Here is a 19,723-nt window from a genome sequence, read left to right as displayed (position 1 = left end):
TCTCGCCGCTCCCCTGCTCCCTCGCGCACTTATCGTACTCCGCCGCGAACAGGTTGACTTGCTTCTTCACTTGATCCCAGTGCTTGCGGAGCTGCTCCAGTTGACGCTTATACACGGTCGGCGGCTTCGCCTCATTGTAGCGCTCGGCGATGCGCTTCCAGTATGCGAGCTCCTTCTGGTTGTTCGCGAATATCGGGTCTTCCGATATATCCACCCAACACTTCGCCAAGACGAGGGTTTCATCCAGTTGGTAGTTCGTACGGCCGGGGGCGTACTCTTCATTCATTGTCGGAGGTGGCATCTTGGTCGCGCGGAGCCGGATCCGCTTCTTTTTGGCGGGGGCGGAAGCGGCGGCGGGGGATGGGGTGGCGTCGGCGTCAGCGGCGCGGCGGGAGGGGGCGACAAGTCGGTTTGGAGACAGCTCCATGTCAGACAAACCGTACGATTCCGTACTGAATTCGGTATCGTATTGCGTGTTGGCGTCGCACGACCGATATTTGTCGGGTTCTGTACCCGAACAACGTGCATCACCTCTAAACATCGGACTATTGGGACTTGAATCCATTTCGTAGTAAATTTGAGTTTCGAGAGTGGAATCGTGAAATGAAATGTTACAAATGAATGTTGGGTATGAGGTATTTATACAAAATTTTAGATTTTAACATTTAAAAAAAAATAAAAAATGCTTGCCATCGTACGGGCCCATCGTCCGTCGAGCCCACAATGGTGCCCGATGCCGCGGACGATGGCCTATCGTCCGTGCCCATCGTCCGCCGAGCCCACAGTGGTGCCCGATGCCGTGGACGATGACACGGACGATAGGCCATCATCCGCGCTTCTTCCACGCCCGAAGCTTAGGACGTGGTCATAGGGCGCGCCCTATGCCGAGCACCCACAATGGAGGCATCGTCCGCGCCCGAGGACGATGGCACGCATAGGGCGTGCCATCGGGCGCCCCATTGTGGGTGCCCTAAGGAAAAGATGAGGATTTTTATTCCCACACTTAGATTTGGTTACTCTATTGTGCTAGTATCGAAATGATTTAGTTTGACATCTTTGGAATGCTAAGTTGTAGCTTCCACTTTTGTATTTCAACAAGTGACTATTGTTTAATCCAAAACCTCACTCATATCAATAAGATTGTGTAGATCAATTTCGTGCGCCGCATTTTCCCAGCGGGCTGCTGCACTTTGGCCAGCGGTCGCTGCATGTTGATCCGTAGCCTCTGCCTCTGCCTCTTGGATAGCGGTCAATATACTATGTTGCAGCGGTCGTTGTGAATAATCCCGTAGTTTCGGAAACTCTTCGAGCGGTGATGCATTTTTTATTAGCACTAAATAAACCTGCAAGTATACATAATATATATAATATTGCTAATGGTTAGTACCGAATATCGAACAAAGGGAAAACAATCACAGATTGACTACCTCCTACTAAGCTTCTTTCACTATTTGGAAAACCGAGAGAATTTTGGATTTTTGAAAACAAGAACAACTTGAAAACAAATAAACAACTGATTGCAAACAATTAAAGAGGTAAAATATGAGAGATAAGATAATTTCAGGGATGTGCGTTCACAGTTATGGTGATACAATTTCCAACTACAGTAATCTAGCATAGTTTTTACTTCGATTGAACAGGTCACATAAGTTTTGCCCATGCGTCACAAGCGTAGATTACTAACACTAGGGTTGTCAATCCTAGATTCATAACTCCTAAAAGCTCTTAAGACTCTTTAAAAGTTTCCACTCTCAATTAACAGTGTCGTTTTAAGGGAAGCTAATTGTAGTCTACTAAGTGGATCTAACTCGCCAACCTCCTCTCACGATTATGTAGTAAGTTATATTATATCATCACCGAATGTGTCACTCAAACGTGAAGTATTATGGAACAACTTAGGGAAGAAACGAAGTAAAAATAAAATGGATATTAAATAGAAAACGAAATTGTATAACCAAAGTCTTTACTAACACATCCGTAGAATCCTATGAATTTAGTTACACATAATTGAATAATCTAAAAACATTGAATGAAGGGAAAACAAAGTGAATATAAGAACTAAAGCAATAAAACCCAAAGGTTGAATCCTTGTATCCTTGATCTTCTCTTGATTTCTTCTTCAACCTCTTGCACAATGAAGAGCTTTTTCAAATTTATGCTCTAGAATTATAAAGCAAAAAGAAGATTATTTGTAGAAGAGGTTTGAGGGGGTATATATAGGCTTGAAAAAGGTTTAAACATGGTAAAAGGTGTCCTCCAAGTAATAGGAAAGATGGAATTTTCGTGCCCCATAGTAGAAGGAAAAGATTTGGCTTCACAAAGTAATGTGTTCTTTCATTCTTTAAATTTCCGTCTAAACTGCATTTGACAACTTTGCGCGACTTTGGTAGAACGGCCGTAACTCTCTCCACAGAACTCCGATTGAGATAAAAAATGTACCAACGCGAAGCTCTTTGGAAGGCGAAGAGAATGACATGTAGAACGCCCTGATCGGAATTTAGGATGACCGTAACATTGAGTTTGAATACAGGATATCGTGCGCGACCAGGCCCAGCGGCCCGCTGGGCAGCTCCAGAAATCTCTGGACTCGTTGCAACGACCGCTGGCATGGGTCCAGCGGGCAACTGGGCTGCGCTTCAGTTCCAGCTTCCAGATTTGACGTTTTTATGCCCTTTTTCAGCTCTATTTTGCACATTTATCACAAAACACGTCATAATACCAAAATGGATAAAATATGCAAATAATGGACATGTAATGCAACTTTGACACTCAAAATAGACCAAAAAATGGCCTTAAAATAGTGCAAAAAATCCGAGCGTATCAAGCGGTCGCTGCGCACTCCCCAGCAGTCGCTGGGTGTGTTTTTCATTACAACACAATTTTCTTCGGAGCGGACCGCTACTGGCTTAGCGGTCGTTGGGCCCAAGCGTTCGCTGTATGAGTTGCAGCGGATTGCCGGGCGTCTCGAAAGCTCCAGATTTCCAACTTCAACTTTTTGCTGTCTTTTTAGGCTAAAATATGCACATTTCTCACAAAAACACGTCAAAATATCAAAATAGATAAAATATGCAAAATATGGACATGAATTGTGATTTTGACATTAAAAACGGACCAAATAAAGGCATTAAAACAATGTAAAATCCGAGCGTATCAACTCCCCCAAACTTACATTTTTGTTTGTCCTCGAACAAAATAATAAAGACACAAAATAGATGCACAGAATGCAAAATGACTAGACGTCATAATTGTCTCAAAGAATGGAAAAGATAGACTAAGCACAAATTAGTGCACTTTCATTACTAACTCGTGGAACACATTGAATTCATGCACTCACATGTGGCAAACTTCCAAAGATGAGAAGTGATTCTTTCTCCCACTCTCAAAGTGTATAAAGGTAAAATGTATAAGCACTCAAATCATGCATCATGCAAAGTTTACCATAGACTTGCTCAACGTCTAATCCCTCCTCTACTAGATGTGATTAAGCATCAAAAGTCTGAAAGGTCTTTATTTTTTGTTGTAATGTAGGCTCTTTGGTAGGTGATGAATATTTTGCTAAAAAGTGACTCAAAATAAAAATATCCCAAGTAGAGTTAAAGTGACTCAACTTTTCTAAAACCCAAGACACTTTTAACACTTATTTTTCTCCTTCAACTCACTTCCAAACCTTTGATTTTTTTCTTTTCTTTTCAAAACCTTTCTTTCTTTTTCTTTTTTTTTCTCTTTCTCATAAGCATCCTTTCTAGATCAAACACATATTTTGAATTTTTCTATTTCACAACTTGCACTTTTCTATATTTAGCACATTACTTTTATAACTTTCTCCCTTATCTCTCCAATTCCTTTACAAAAGATATCAAAACTATATTAACTAAAGAATTGTCCCCATTTATTTGGCTTCCAAAAAATAGGCTTAAAGGCTCAAAATTGGCTCCAAAGGGAAAAATTAGAGATGGTCGAAAATTTAGGAATAAAAGTAGCTAAGAAAAGACGGCCTAACATCCTCCTAAATCAACTTAAACACTATGTAAACTTAGGCAGACTATGAGCAAGTTCTAGAAACATATACATGAATGCAGATAATCACACAAGAAAGAATTTAGGCTCAAATCTCACAAGGTATAAGCATGATTCAAAACGAACAAACAATTCACTAATTATACACTTTTTCACCAAACAATCAAATTAAGACGCCAAGCCATACTTAATCAAATCAAGACGCCAAGTTCATGACATGGATTCACCTTTGAGATTTCTAAAACAAAAACTTAAACTAAAAACTAAAAACAAAAACCTAAACTTACGGTCCACCACTCCATCCCCCCAAACTTATTTACAACAAAGTGTAAAATAAGTTTGTAGAGTCGGTAGGGACGTGAGTAAACTTCTAAAAAGAAAATATACCTTGAAAAATTTTGCGTAGTTGCTGGATGGGGCAAAAATTCGAAAAATTCAAAAAATCGCGCTGGAAACTTCATTTGGATAGCGGTCGCTGCGACGAGTCAGAACCATTCCAGAAGGTGGCCAGCGGGCCACTGCGGACACTACAGCGGTCGCTGGCGAGAGTCCAGAAACCTGCAAAAATTTTATCAACACAAAAACGAAAATTAAACCAAAAAGGTAACATAAACTTAAGTAAAAATTGTCAAAACACAAAAATAAATTGTCTTCAAAACTAAAACTATTATGATACAAGTGCTCATTTAAAGTTATGAGCTTGACTTCTTCATTCTTGAGGAGGAGGAGGAGGAGGAGGAGGAGGAGGGAAACGAGCGTTGAGGTCGTCAAAGGCGCCAATAAGATAGGCCATGTCGCCACTCTTGGTTTGGCGCTCCACTCGAGCCTCGGCGGCCATCCTTTAGAGCTCGGCGATTTGTTGACGTTGTTGCACATCCGCGAGCCTTTGAGCCTCCCTAAAATCTTGCTCCGCCGTCCGTCAATCGCCTTGCGCCTCCCAACCTTGTTCATTGAAGGCGTTGACTTGTTGTTGCTCCACCCAATGGTTGCCCCAAGTGTTGGACATATTTTGCATATAGGAGAACATCTATCCTAGTTGGGCGGAAGTGCCGGCTTGGAACTCTTTGGTAGGATCCGGCCTCCCTCGTCGGCGATTCCTCCTATTGTGGCGGCGGTGGCCTTCAACTTCTTCTTCTTCTTCTTCTTGTTGCGGCGGTGCCTCACTTCCTTGAGCATGTGAATTCTCTCCGTCCTCATGTTCCTCTTCCTAAACTCTCCTTGAATGGGGCTAGCCTCAACGGCTCTTCGGTAGGCGGCGGTGTCGAGCTTCCAATTAGCTTTGTTATCCCACGTGTCGACCTTACTCAAATACGGGATTGAAACGGGAAAGTGATCCCGCTCTACTTGAAGAAAGAAAGCTTGCCCACTCGAGTCGGTCTTCAAGAGTCCAACCGCAAAGAGCACTTCATAGGTGATGTGCATCTCACCCATGTCCGGAGTGAAGTCCGTGGTCGGGATGCCAATGTGTTTGGCAATTACCGTGATCAAACCCCACAAAAAATGGTGAAGAGGATTCCAAAGTTGGTCCCCTTCTTGTTGAAGATGCTCCACATCACATCCAACTCGGTTTGGGAGATGCTTCCACCGTCGGTCCGAGCAAACATCAATTGAGTCATAGCCCGGTGGAGGTACCTTAGGACGGGGTTGCGGATGGAGAAAGACTTGGCATAATCCGGGATGAAGTTTTCTCCCTCTATAGTCATGGCACCCCAAACATCGGAGTAGTCGTACTCCACTTCTTCGTCGGGGTTGAGGTTGTAACAATGAAACACCTCGCATAGATCCTCCATGGAGAAGGTGTGGTTGCGGTTGCTGAGATAGAAATCTATCGTCTCAGGGATGCGGGAACGACGGTTTTTGTGCACCTTTAGGGTGCTAAGAAACTCAAGGGTGAGTCTCCTATAGGACGGCCACCTTCCTTGGAAAACGTGGCTCAAACCATTCCCGTCCCCGCGTTGCACAATGCCCAAAAGTCTTCGAGAATCCCTAAGGTAGTGAGGAGAAACTCGTGTGGGTACCGAGAAGGCATCGTAACTCTGGCCGAAACCTTCTTCCACATTGCCTTGTGGTCATCCATCGGAAGGCTAATCCCATAGCTCTTTGCATTTTCGGGCTTTACTCTTGTTGTCATTTCCCTACAAAACAAAAATTAAGCTCTTAAAAGAGCACCAAACAAGTAGACAAACAAGGGTTTCCCCCAAACTTGCACTTAACCAAACATAAATAAAAAATCACCAATAAAGTGCAAGCTTGTATCAATAGGTGTTCTAAAGTGTAGCATGTGAACATGTAAAACAATACCAACACAAAAGAATAACAACAATCCATCCCCCAACGTGAATTAATCCCCCAATTCATGGAAGTAATAATAGCCTCACAATGCTACGAACATGATTGCAATTTAAAAACAATGAAGAACAAGAGGGAATTCACCAACAAAAACCAACAATTCACTACCCTAAGCAAAAATTTAGCCATGAAAAACAAGTAGAAACATCATCACACTCATCCCCCTTACTAAAACATGTTTTTCAACCGAACAATTCATCAAGAAAGAGCAAAATCCATGAAAGAATTGAAACTAAACTCAGAAATCAAAGTTAGGATTCATACCTTGTTTTGGAGTGAAAGTGCTTGATGAAAGCTTGAGAATTGAGTTGCAATGGATGAGTTGCAATGGATGAATTGAGTTGCAATGGATGAATGAGTGTGAATTTGGTGATGTTTTGTAGTTGGGTTCGTGTGCAAGAGAGAATTGGAGAGAAAATATGAAGAATGGAATGAATAACATACCTTTTAAAGAGGTTTTTGCGTCACTGACCTTCGCGCAGCGACCGCTGCACGTCTTCTGAAAAACGGTGCATATCTCCGAGCCGCTGCGGCCTGCACTAGGCCCGGCCCATACCTGCACACGAGTAAAAGAGTAGCGACCGCTGTGGATTGTGCAGCGGCCGCTGCAAGTTAAATTTTTTTTAATGTGAAAAGCACGAAAATTACAGAAAAACGTAAATAAACAAAATAGAGAAAAACAAATTGGATTGCCTCCCAACAAGCGCCTTTGTTTTAAGTCGTTGGCTCAACTTGAAATGACCCAACTAAGAGGGCGAATCGACGACCCTTGTGCTGAAAACCGCGAATTGGACCAATTTAGTGCCCAACTTTTTCCACCATTTGTATTTCCCTTTCGCGATCTTAATCACGTAGATTTCGTGGTCGACTTGAGGTTGAGTTCCCCTTTTCTTCCTTTTTGATTTTTTCTGCGACGGAACCTTATGAGGATTAGGCTTGCCCTTTTTAGGAGCTTGAGGCAAAACATTAACAACAAAAATAGAAGGGTTAGAAAGATCTTCCCTTTCTAGTGGTTCACGAAGCTTGGTTGTGTCGGTCATCATGACCACCCTGCATTCATACTTCATCTTAGCTCGTTGCGCCTCATACTTAAGCATTGCTCTCTCTATCTTGTAGGTGGACTTGCTAACATTGTCATAATCGTGATCTCTCCTTACCTACATCAATACGAGCTTTGCTTGTGGCTAGAAAATCTCTGCCTAAGATTAGAGGTACATTCTTATCTATTTTCATATCAAGAACAATAAAGTCGGCAGGGAAAATAATATCATCTACCTTTACCAACACATCCTCGATCATGCCCACCGCATTGATTGTAGAGTTATCGTCCAACCTTATGATTACATCCGATGTTTTGAATGGTTCGATGTTGAGCTTTTCATAGTACTTCAATGGCACGATGTTTATGCTGGCTCCTAGATTGCAGAGAGCATTGTCTACCTTTCCTTGCCCAATTGAGCACCTAATGATGAATTGACCAGGATCTCTTTGCTTTACGGCCTTCTCCCGTTGAATGATGTCTCTGCAGTGATGAGGCAACTTAAGGTCGGCTTTTGTAGGCTTCTTCTTCTTTAACACGACAGCTTTGCATACCTAGGAATTTCCTGCAACGATTCAATAAGAAGGATATTAGTATAGACTTTACAAAACATGTTTAAAAAATGTTTGACCTGCTCTTCAAGCTTAAACTTCCTCTTTGGCTGGAAAGGGAGTATGATCCCATTGTGCCACACGAGTCCATCTTTCGCGGGTGCTACTGACTCTTCAGTAGCGGCCCACTGCAGAGCGTGCAGCGGTCTGCTGGGCACGGGCAGACCCCAGAATTCATCCCAGAGTTGCTGACTTTGCCCGTTTTCTGCTTTGCAATCCACTTTTTGTTGATGTCGGCCACTCATGTTGCTGCCTTTGCCATGTCCTCCTCTATCTTTTGTTGGACTTACTCCATTTGATTCTTGATGTTGGTGACGGCGGCGGCAATGGTGTTAATTCCGGCCTTGAGGTTGTTCAACCTTGCTTCAACGACTCCAATCTTGGTGTCGTTGGTCTTTCCTCCTTCTTCACGGGCTCAACTACCCCACCTTTGCTTACATTAAACCCTGCAGGGGGTTGCAAGAAATTATTATTAGAATAGAAAAGGTTAAGATGAGGACGGTTCCCATTATAATTATTGAAATTACCGCCCCCCCTGGCCAGGGCGATAATTGTTGTTGTTATAAAGCCTATTGGGACCACCTCCTTGTTGTACGTAGTTGACATCCTCGGTGGGAGCGGGAAAAGTGTCGAGTTTGGTGACCGCTATGATAGAGGTCGGTGGAACCGGATCCTCTCTCCTTGACGTGTCCATTTGATCAACTTGCACTTTAAGCTCGGCCAATTCTTTAGCTGAAGAGTTATAATCGGTTTCTTCTATGGCTGCTACTCTCCGTGAGTGGTACCTCTCTTTCGACCATCCTCGGCTATTTGTGGCGAACTCTTCTATCACCGCCATGGCTTACGGTCCACTCTTCCACGGAAATCCTCCGTTGGCCCCTGAATCCAACATAGCACAGATTTGTTCGTTAAAACCATTATAAAGTATGCCTACCAGGTGGTCCACGTTGAAACCATGGTTGGGCACTTGAATGAACTGGAAGATCTCATTCTTCAACTTCAGAATGGTGTGCGGCGGATAGTACCTATCGAGGAACGCTGCCACTATACCCTTCCACGTGGAGACTTGCTCTGTAGGGAAAGAGTCTTACCCTAATCACATCGTCATCGACACCATTTAATTTCAGAGTGTTCGCAATCTCCACGAACTTCGAGAGGTGGCGGTTTGCATCTTCTGTAGCCCTATGAAGAGAGGATTTTTGCACGTGTGTCGTGTGCACGTGTTCCTCCTTTCAACAAGATTTATAATTTTCCCACTAATGCAACAAATATTACAAAGTATAAGCGGCAAGAGCGGGGTCGAACTACAGAGACTAGGGACCTACTGGAGATTGTTTCTACGACACAATCGGAAAAGGGGTCGGCTGCTGCCACGCATTCATTAAGTGGGTTAAGACTCTAATCTACTTGACCTGGCAGAATTAAACTGGAACTATCTACCTGACCTAGCGGATGTGAAACACTTGCATGACAACCAAACTCATGGGAACTTAACTCGAACTAGAACACCTATGATTGAAGGAACATACTGAAACTTTCCCAAAGTAGGCAGACAAAGATGCAAAAAGCAAGTGAGTACCATTTTTCCTAAACTAGCTAGGACTGACAGAAACTGTGAAAAGCAAAAAAGCAAAAGCAAAAGTAAAAAGCAGATCTGATTTCTAACAACCTCTTACTTCATCTTCTCCAAACAACCAAGTAAAAACAAGACATGGAACAGAGCTTCAACACCATTGACGAAATAAAATAGAGCATGCTTCGAAAACGAAATGTAAACACGAAATTTAAGCTAGAACTACCAGATCTACTCTCCTGGGTCAAGCAGAAAGCGGAATAAACACAGATTAACCTTGCATACATCACCCAAACTAACAAATCTCAGAAATCAAGTACATGAACAACTAGATCTTAACCTCTAAACTACTGGAAATCATGTAAACATCATGGATCTAAACATCTAAGCCACCAATTGCGAAAAGCATCCAAGAAACATGAGTAAATAGCATCATTAACATGAAAATAAACACCGAAGCTTCATAAAACTAGAAATAGGTCGAGATCCAAAGGCGGAGTCGTCAATTCCTCCGATGAAACTCGAGATCTAACTATATCGTCTCAAAAGCGGTAAAGAAAGCAATGATCCAACGTCGGAGTCGTCAATTCCACCGTCGAAACCATTGAACTAAGCTAAGAAAGCAATGAACTATCTAAACTAAGCTAAGAAATCAGCAACTAAACTAAACTAAGCTAAGAGAGCAGTGGCGTTAAGCACCTATGAGAGTTTCCTACCTAAACTACGAGAATGGTAGCGTTAAGCGCTCCCTTCTTCATTCATGTTGGTCCCTTTATATAGGGAGGCTTCAAGCTCGAATCCCTAGGGTATGCTCTTTATGATTTGACATTTGTACCCTTAAAATAGGATCTTTTAAATCTGCTCCTTTCTTCACTTTTTCTGCTCCATTTTCCCCGCCCCCGGGTAATTTGTGTGCGTTCCTAGGTCCGCCAGATTTTTCACGCACCTGCTCTCCTGATAATTCTCTTTGACCTAGCGGATTTTTAACACTTTTTACTCCCTTTCTGCTCATTTTGCATCTGCTCGGTCAATTTGCAGCATCTACTTGACCCAGCCAATATCTGCACACTTACTCTCAAATTTGCGCATTATTTCCTAAAAAGGCATGTAATATCACCAAAAACCAATGCATGAAACGAGCCTTATCACCTTACCTGCAAAAGAATGCTGCTCAACCCTTTGTATAAGGGGTATTCGCAGTTTAAAATTATTAGCATCCACACGAGGGGCTTCGGAAAAAGTAATCATGTTCCCGTGATTAAACATATGCATAACAAGAACTATATCCCTGATTTTCTTTTCTTGGGCCTCTCGGGTAATCTTTTCATCCATCAACTACTTTACTAAGCCCTGCAGCCTTTCCAACTCAACTCTAGTCTCGTCCTCTATTGTGTTTCGATCACTTCTTATTCTCATACGTGTCCTTTCAAGTTCGAGATCGAGCGGCTCTAAGATGTTCTTCCCAGAATGTGTTCGCATACACTACCTGAAAAAGACAAAAAACAAAAAATAACCTAAAAATTAAAAACAGAAAGCAATTAAAATCCAAATTAGCAAATTCGTCCATTTGAAGATATCAATCACAAAGTTAATGTAATCCCCGGCAACAGCGCCAAAAACTTGATGCACTTTTAAGTAGCACTAAATAAACCTGCAAGTATACAGAGTATATATAGTATAGCTAAAGGTCAATACCGGATATCGAACACAGGGAAACCAATCACAGATTGGCTACCTTCTACTAATATTCGTTCACTATTAGGAAAACCGAAAGTTTTGGAGATTTTGAAAACTAAAAACAACTTGAAAGCAAATAAAAAACTAATTGCAAATAATTAAAGAGCTAAAATATGAGAGATAAGAGAATTCCAGGGATGTGCGCTCACAGTTAAGGTTATACAAATTCCAACTACAATACCCTAGCACAATTTATACTTCGATAGAACGAGTCACATAAGTTTTGCCCATGCGGTACAAGCGTAGATTACAACACTAGGGTTGTCAATCCTAGATTCGTAACTCCTAAAAGTCGTCACCCTCAATTAATAGTGTCATTTTAAGTAAAGGTAATTGTAGTGTCTACTAAGTGGATCTAACTCACCAACCTCCTCTCACGATTTATGTAGCATGTTATATTAAATCATCACCGAATCTGTCACTCAAACGTGAAGTATTATGGAACAACTTAGGGAATAAACGAAGTAAAAACAAAACGGATATTAAATAGAAAACGGAATTGTATAACCAAAGTCGTTACTAACACATCCCTAGAGTCCTATGAATTTAGTTACACATAATTTAATAATCTAAAAACATAGAATGAAGGGAAAACACAGTGAACATAAAAACTAAAGCAATAAAACCCAAAGGTTTAATCCTGTAGCCTTGATCTTCTCTTCATTCCTTTTTCAACCTCTTGCACAATGAAGAACTCTCTCAAATTTATGCTCTAGAACTATACGACAAAAATAGGATCATAATGAAGATGTTTGAGGGGATATATATAGAGGAAAATTCAAGCTCCATCAAATAAGGCAAAAAGTAGCTAAATTTGGTAAATTTTGGGGAGAAAGTAGGCCGATTTCGTGTGCCTCATTGTCCCAGCGGGCAGCTGCACCTTGACCAGCGGTCGCTGCATGTTGATTCGTAGCCTCTACCTCTTAGATAGTGGTCGCTACACTATGTTGCAGCGGTCGATGTGAATAATTTCGTAGCTTCGGAAACTCTCGAGCGGTCGCTGCGCACTTCCCAAGTATCGCTGGGCGTGTTCTTCGTTTCAGCACAACTTTCTCCGGAGCGGACCGCTATTGGCTCAGCGGTCGTTGTATGAGTTGCAGCGGACCGTTGGGCATCTCGAAAGCTCCAGATTTCTAACTTTGACTTTTTGCTGTCTTTTTAGGCTCAAATATGCACATTTCTCACAAAACACGTCAAAATACCTAAATAGATAAAATATGCAAAATATGGACATGAAATGTGATTTTGACATTAAAAATGGACCAAATAAAGGCCTTAAAATAGTGCTAAATCCGAGCGTATCAAACACTAATAGTCCATACTTCTTTTATACTCCCTGCGTCCCTCTATAGCTGTGTCCCTTTTTTGGCAAAATGCAAAACTTTTCTTCTCTCTTACTTTACTCTCTCTTACTTTATTCTCTCTTCATCTCTCTACCTTTTTCCTTTTCTACTTTATTATTCTTTTCTACTTTATTATTCATTTACTTAACTCATTTAACACAATTTTTTCTTAAATCCCGTGCTGAAAAAAAACGCCTCAACTACGGAGGGACGAAGGGAGTAGCATTTTCAGTATATAAAAATTACATTTTTAGTACATGATGTTGATTTTCATTTAAAATACTTCCTAAATATACATTTTCACATTTTGGTCATAGATGACATTTTTGGGCATACACGAAAAGTACCTAAAATTAAATCAATTAATTCATTTTAAAATCAAATTTATTTAGTTACTTTTTCAATAAAATTTAAGATATAATTAATTGAACGCATTTTACTAAATTGGGCCATCTAATTGAACTAATCTTATTCAATACAACTTCTTTGTTTTTTTTTTCTTATTTTTATCGCCAACCATTTGCATCAAACTTAAACTCATTTTAATTAAATATCATATCAAGAAATAATTTTACTACAACTATTTATACTAAACTCAAACTTTAAAAAAATACTCTATTCACTTACATTTTATACTTTTGCATTTGTACATATATAGTTTATCTAAATTACCCACCACACGATACTTTGAATATAAAATTAAAACTAGTATAGTTAGCTTTACTTATTAATATATTTATATATAGATATTTATTCTTTATTAAATAAAAAATCACACAACTTAAATTTTATATACATTAGAAATACTATAAAAATAAAATAATTTAAACTAAAGTGCATTTAAAGATGCCACAATTATATAAATACGTTAACATACACAGAATTCAGTAATTCATTTAATACTATATACAGTAATTAATTTATTACTTGAATTTTTTTAATTAAATTTTCTTTAGAGAGAAGGGAATGGAGCAATTAAAATATATTATATTACTTTCTACATTCCATAAAAATAAAAACACTTTTCCATTTTCGTCGTCCCATAAAAATATCTCATTTCCATTTATGGAAAGTTCTACCAAACTCTTTATCTGTATACATTAATTTATTTACAACATATACTACTAGGACACACCATTAAACACTAATAATAATGTGGGTCTCACTATCCACTAACCCTATTTTAACTCTCATTCTCCTTATCTCTTACTTTATCAACTATGTATTAATTCCTGTAACGACCCAAATATCCTTATTTTTTTGGGACGGAGGATATTAGTGTATGCCAACCAATTAAAATTATCTAATTCAACTAAACAAATTAAATTAATTAAATAATAAATTTGGACATCCAACAAAACTCGCTTACAGAATATAATCTAATTATACTAAACTAAATTAGTTAGAAAGAAAAAAAGCGTAAATAGAATTAGCTAGGCTATTGTTTGGTGGGAGAAGAATAAAGTGTCAGTTCATAGGTGATAATTATGAATTACTAATAGCTATCGGAGATATTAATTAACTTGTTTGAGTCATATAGTCAACTTAAGAGTTGGTTAAAATTCACGTAGTGATTATAAAGTTAGGTTGATTCTGTACGAATGCCCAAATTTAATGACGGGGTGCATTAATGTTGAAGACGAAATAACTTTTCTTTGTATGTAGGTGTAGGTGAATATGGTAATTGCTGAAAATTTTCTCATGGGTGGAGTGTGTATGAAGTTAATTTTAATTTAATCTATATGGCAGCCTAATTTATTTTTTTTTACGTACTTTCATAGGAGTACCAATTAAAATTAGGGTTTAGGAGTAGTTTACAATACAAATACTCCGTCTGATAAATAGATAAAGTGAAAAAGAGAATAACGTAGAAGAGTGTCTCATCTAGATTATTCTCTCTTTTATATTACATTTTTTCCACTTTAGCTATTTATTATGAATTTCCCAAAATATATGTCAAAAAGAAAAGTGTCGCTTGTAATGGGATGAGGGAGTACAATACTCCCTCCGTCCCTTAAAATAATTATAGTAAGAAAATTTAGGACGACAGAGAAATTAATGCATAATTGGTAAAGTAAGAAAGAGAAAGAGAGAAAAAAAATAATTATAGTATTGTTAGTAGAGAATGAGGTCCACCTTATTTGAGAGAAGGAAGTTACCAAAAAGAGATGAGATATTTTTATGGGGTATCCCAAAATGGAAAATGTCATTATTTTTATGGGATGTAGAGAGTATTATATATTTTAATATTATTAATTGTTTTATATTTCGATATATTAGTGTGTATATTAATTAGTACTCTTTCCGTCCCCCAGTAACCAGGTCTGCTGAATGATATATTAGTGTGTATATTAATTCGTTTGATTCATGTTAATCGCTTATAGATTTTTGCTGAATGATAGGGCCTATTTCATGCATCGGTTTATGGGTGAAATACGTGCTACTTGATCGGTTTATCACGCAAAACAAATGTTAAATGTGCAGAATTACCACTTGACCAATGCTTCAAGGCCGACCTGATCAAGCAAGTACAAAGGCGATAAAAGGCTCAGAATCGGGGGAGTTGATCAAGGGGAGCGATCAAGCAGTTAGGAAGGGACCACGGGCTTCTGGAAGAAGAGCACGTGAGGAAATGAGCTGGATACAGCGCACCATTCTGTTATCAAGGACGACGTTCTAGAAGGGGACACGTACTGGAATATGAGACGCAAGGACGAAGCTGTGTCACGAATTTGTTACCAAAAAGCGTCGACAATCTAGAAGAACAGCACGTAGCAGTCAATGAGTAGCTCATTCTCAGAATAAGTGAATATTCCCTGACAAGATCGTTATCCAGCTGGAGGCCGAATCGAGCTTATAAATAGAGGGTGTGCCACCACAAGAAAGAAGAGACACTTTACTTTCCGCCTAGTTTAGTTTAGCATAGTTATCTAGCGTAGTCCAGCTCTCTATCTTAGTTTAGTTTAATTCTCTAGCTTAGTTAGATAGCTTAGTTAGAAGGGCGACCAAAGGGAGCGCTGCAGAATACTCATTTCTGTTAGCGTGACTTAAGTTTCCCGCTGAGATTCTTCTCAGTTTACCGCTTTCTTAGACTCCAAGTGTTAGCTTAGTTTAATTTCACGCTATAATCAGTTTTTAGTTTAATCAAGTTATTTTTGCTTTAAATCCGCGCATTTACTTTTCTGTTGTTTCCTGCAAATCACTTGACCCAGTAGTTAGAATTCCGTTGATCAAGCTAGCTAGTTTAAATTCTGTCTAGATTAAAATAGTAGTTAAAACTCCCAAATTAAAGCGTGGAAGCAGCCAACCCCTCCCCCCATATTCACTACTCACACACTCGACACACCAACTTCCCTGTGGGATCGACCCCGAACTTGCCGCTTTACTGTTAAAGTTGTGCAAAATTGGGAGTTATAAATTACATTGGCAAGGCGGAAAGGGCGAGAGCTAGAGTGCATTGATTAAGTGGCAACTACATTTGCTAACTGATCCAATCGGCTCGGTTATCACTCCATATAACTTGATCCGCATTCTATTCGTGTTTTCGATCTCTTTCCTAGCCCTCTCCAAAATGGCGCCGTTGCCGGGGAAGCATGGTGTTACTTTATGTTTGTGCGTAGTGCGTAGGTGTATATAATTTTGTTTCTTATTTTTTGTTTTGGCTGTTGATGAGAAGGTACCACCAAAGCGATTACTGGAATCATCCCTTGATATACAGAAGAACTAACACTCAGTGGAGAGTCCAGGAAGCCGACGTTGTCATCACTCGTCGCAGAGCCGCATTAGAAGCAGCAGCAGCCACCGAGCAGAAAACACAACCACCACCACCAGAACGAACGGAAGCAGAAATGGCCCTTGTCGCTGACGACTCTGGAATCGGTTCTCTACACGCTCATGATGAAAGAGAGCCCACGCATGCCATCACCGCTACTCCTGGGATGCGGACCATTGCCATCAAATCAGGAGTACTGGCCGTCTTGTCCCACTTCTATAGCCTTTCGAAGGAATGTCCGTATGCTTTTCTAGACGAATTCTGCCGATATTGCGACATTCAGCCCGTGCCGGCTGGATCCACATCCGAAGATTACAGACTCAAAGCTATTCCTTTCATCTTGAAGGGGGACGCGGGTGTCTGGCTGTCAAGGCTGCCGGAAGGATTCATCAGAACGTGGGCTGAGTTTCGCATGATATTCCTCGATCGTTTCTTTCCAACATCAAAAACAAGTGCCCTAAAAAGGGAAATTACAGAAGCCGGACAGGAGTACGGCGATCCCCTCGGCCAGTACTGGGATAGGTTCCAAGGGCTGCTTCAAGCATGCCCTAACCACAAATTGGGAGAGAAGGAAATCTACTCGATTTTCTATGGCGGACTCACGGTGGATAGCAAAAACGACCTCAACCTCGCAGCACAAGGGGATTTCTCAAAAACCCTTTTTAGCCAAGCTAAGAATATTTTGGAGAGGCTGATTGAGGCTAAGCAGTCGTATGAAACCTCTCGAGGGCAGTACAGGAGAGGAGCAGTGCACGCAGCAGAGGCGCGCAACGATGAAAAGCTGGAGGCTCGATTCGGGCGGATGGAGAAGAAACTGCTGGAAGTAGTAGAAAAATGAGACCACCGCCACCACCTGCACTGAAGGAGACACAGTATGTACCGTAATCATTTCCACCAGAAGAACATCACTACTACTATTGCGAGTTTCCCCCAGAGGAAGAACCGCAGGCTCAAGTAAATGCCGTAGGCCACTGGAACGCAAATGGCAACTGGATCCAGGGGAAACAGAGAGAAGCTCCATGGAGGGACCACCGCAATCTTCGATGGACTGATCAAAACCAACCACTTCAGTTATTAACCCAGCAAGTACAACCCTCTGAAGGGCAATCCAACTGGCCCACACGGATCCAGGACAGACCAAACTTTGAAAGAAACAGGATACATAACGTACCTCAAGGAAATAGGGCCAGTGGAAGACAGCCCAACTGGTCAAGCAAACAACCGGAGGGAAATTGGGGATACAAACAGCCAGGCCCTCAGTTTACCAACCAGGGAAGGCAACCGAACAACCAGATGGTCACGTACATTCCCCTACACCTACGGGGAAATCAACAGTACAACCAGCCGCGGTATCAGCAAGAATACTACGGACAATCTGACCACCTGCAGCCCAACTATAGTGGAGGACCACCGAATCAAAGATACAACAGACACCCCAACGAAAGCCACATAGAAATGTTGATACCACACCATCCAAATGATGCAGTGCGGGAAAAACAGGAGGCTCAAAAAGAGCAGCGGGCGGCGTTGGAGATGCTGACGAAACAACTCTATCAAGTTGCAGTATCGCTGGGCGAGTTGAAGGGGAATGAAGCTACTATGCAACCACCTGGTCATGAGAATATTAGTGAAGTATCCCTGCGGTCAGGAAGGGTCTACCAAGGCCCCAACCATCCTGCGATATCTCCACTAACTGTTTCTGAACCAATCCGTTAGGAAGAGGGAGAATCCAGCAGAGGTGGTCAAGTGGAAGAAAAAGGCAAGGAAAGGGTTGGAGGAGAAGCCTCAGAAGAAACTCAGAAGGAAGAAACTGAAAGGGTTAAGCCCTATCCGTACCGCGGAATGGTGACAAGGAAAAGGGATGCCACAATTGACGTGGCAAGCATGTTCAAGGACATGGATGTGAAGGTACCACTCTTAACGGCGTTAAAAATGCCCCCGATCAGTAAGTTCATTAAAGATTACCTAGCAGGGAAGGTCAATGAGAAAGGGAGACTAATTACAGATGAGAACGTCTCTGCCGTAATCCAGAAAAACTAGGGGTGGCAAATCGTGCGTGTCGGGTCGTTATCGTGTCGACACGATAATGACACGAACACGATAACAACAAACACGAACACGACCCGTTAAGAAAACCTCAAACACGAACACGAACACGACACGAAACCCTCAAACACGAATACGACACGAACACGACACGAACACGACACGAACCCATTAACGACACGAACCAATTCGGGTCAACACGACACGATAACAACACGTACACGAGATGACACGATAACGACTCGATAACAACACGACCTGATAACGGTTAAACCTATTAAAAATGAAAATAATAAGAATTAATAATATTAAAATATTATTTATTAACGGATAACACGAACACGACACGAACACATATTGTTAACGGATAACACGAACCCGACACGAACACGACACGAAATTTTCGTGTCCTTAACGGGTCGACCCGATAAGGACACGAACCCAATAAGCTCTGACCCAAACCCATTATTTTCATGCCGGTTCGTGTCGTGTTATCGTGTCGTATAAAAAATTGCCAGCCCTAAGAAAAACGATCTCCCCTCCAAGAAAACTGATCCTGGAATGTTCACGCTTCCCATTTCAATCGGAGACATTCAGGTAGAGCACGCCATGTGCGACTTGGGGGCATCTATCAATGTTCTGCCATACTCCATCTACCGGAAGCTGGAAGAGGCCAAGCTAGTCGACACGGATATAATGATACAGTTGGCCGACAGATCATGTATTCACCCCGAAGGAATTCTGGAAGATGTTATTGTAAAGGTGAATAACTTTCAATACCCAGTTGATTTTTTCGTAATCAAGAGTCGAGTGGAGTCCTTCTGGGACGACCGTTCTTGTCTACGGCCAGCACTATCATAGGCGTCTGCAATGGAATGATCAGTCTGGACTTCAAAGGAGAGCAGTATACGTTCAATATCAATGAGGCCATGAAGAGGCCAGCCGACGGAGAAAACGTGTATTCTGTGGATGTAACTGAGCCCTTGGTGCAAGAATTTTAGGAAGAAGAATTTTTAAAAAGGCAGTTCACGGACTCAGCTGTAGATTAAGAGGTCAAAAAGGAAGTAGAAGAGTGGTTTGAAACAAATAAGGTCAGAGAAATGAACGACCAAGCCGTCGCAGAAGCAATAACAGAATTTTGTGAACGTCCAAAGCCAACTGGGTCGAGTAAGACAGCTCAATTATCTAGCATTGCAAAGCAGCTTGATCAAGGAAATCCACTGAGTGATGAAGCTG

General features: G+C 41.1%; 1 protein-coding gene across 1 annotated transcript; it reads left to right on the top strand.

Annotated features, from left to right (window-relative positions):
• Nucleotides 1-17,734: 17,734 nt before the first annotated feature.
• Nucleotides 17,735-19,488, top strand: LOC121804062. Its single transcript, XM_042203611.1, has 4 exons — nt 17,735-18,073; nt 18,158-18,463; nt 19,085-19,249; nt 19,294-19,488. Exons 1-4 carry the CDS (start codon nt 17,735-17,737, stop codon nt 19,486-19,488), a joined length of 1,005 nt encoding a protein of 334 aa, XP_042059545.1.
• Nucleotides 19,489-19,723: the final 235 nt, after the last annotated feature.

This window comes from Salvia splendens, chromosome 5 (genome assembly GCF_004379255.2).
Source record: "Salvia splendens isolate huo1 chromosome 5, SspV2, whole genome shotgun sequence".
NCBI classification, from domain to species: domain Eukaryota; kingdom Viridiplantae; phylum Streptophyta; class Magnoliopsida; order Lamiales; family Lamiaceae; genus Salvia; species Salvia splendens.
The sequence above is the reverse complement of the archived record's forward strand: the minus strand, read 5'-3'. Positions and strand labels throughout refer to the sequence as shown.

Excerpts from the sequence above, each read along its gene's own strand:
- LOC121804062 (XM_042203611.1), top strand. The coding sequence starts at position 17,735 with ATGGTCACGTACATTCCCCTACACCTACGGGGAAATCAACAGTACAAC. Across the intron at positions 18,074-18,157 it reads GTCATGAGAATATTAGTGAA|GAAGAGGGAGAATCCAGCAG; the intron begins GTATCCCTGCGG and ends CCAATCCGTTAG. Across the intron at positions 19,250-19,293 it reads TGGAAGATGTTATTGTAAAG|TCGAGTGGAGTCCTTCTGGG; the intron begins GTGAATAACTTT and ends CGTAATCAAGAG.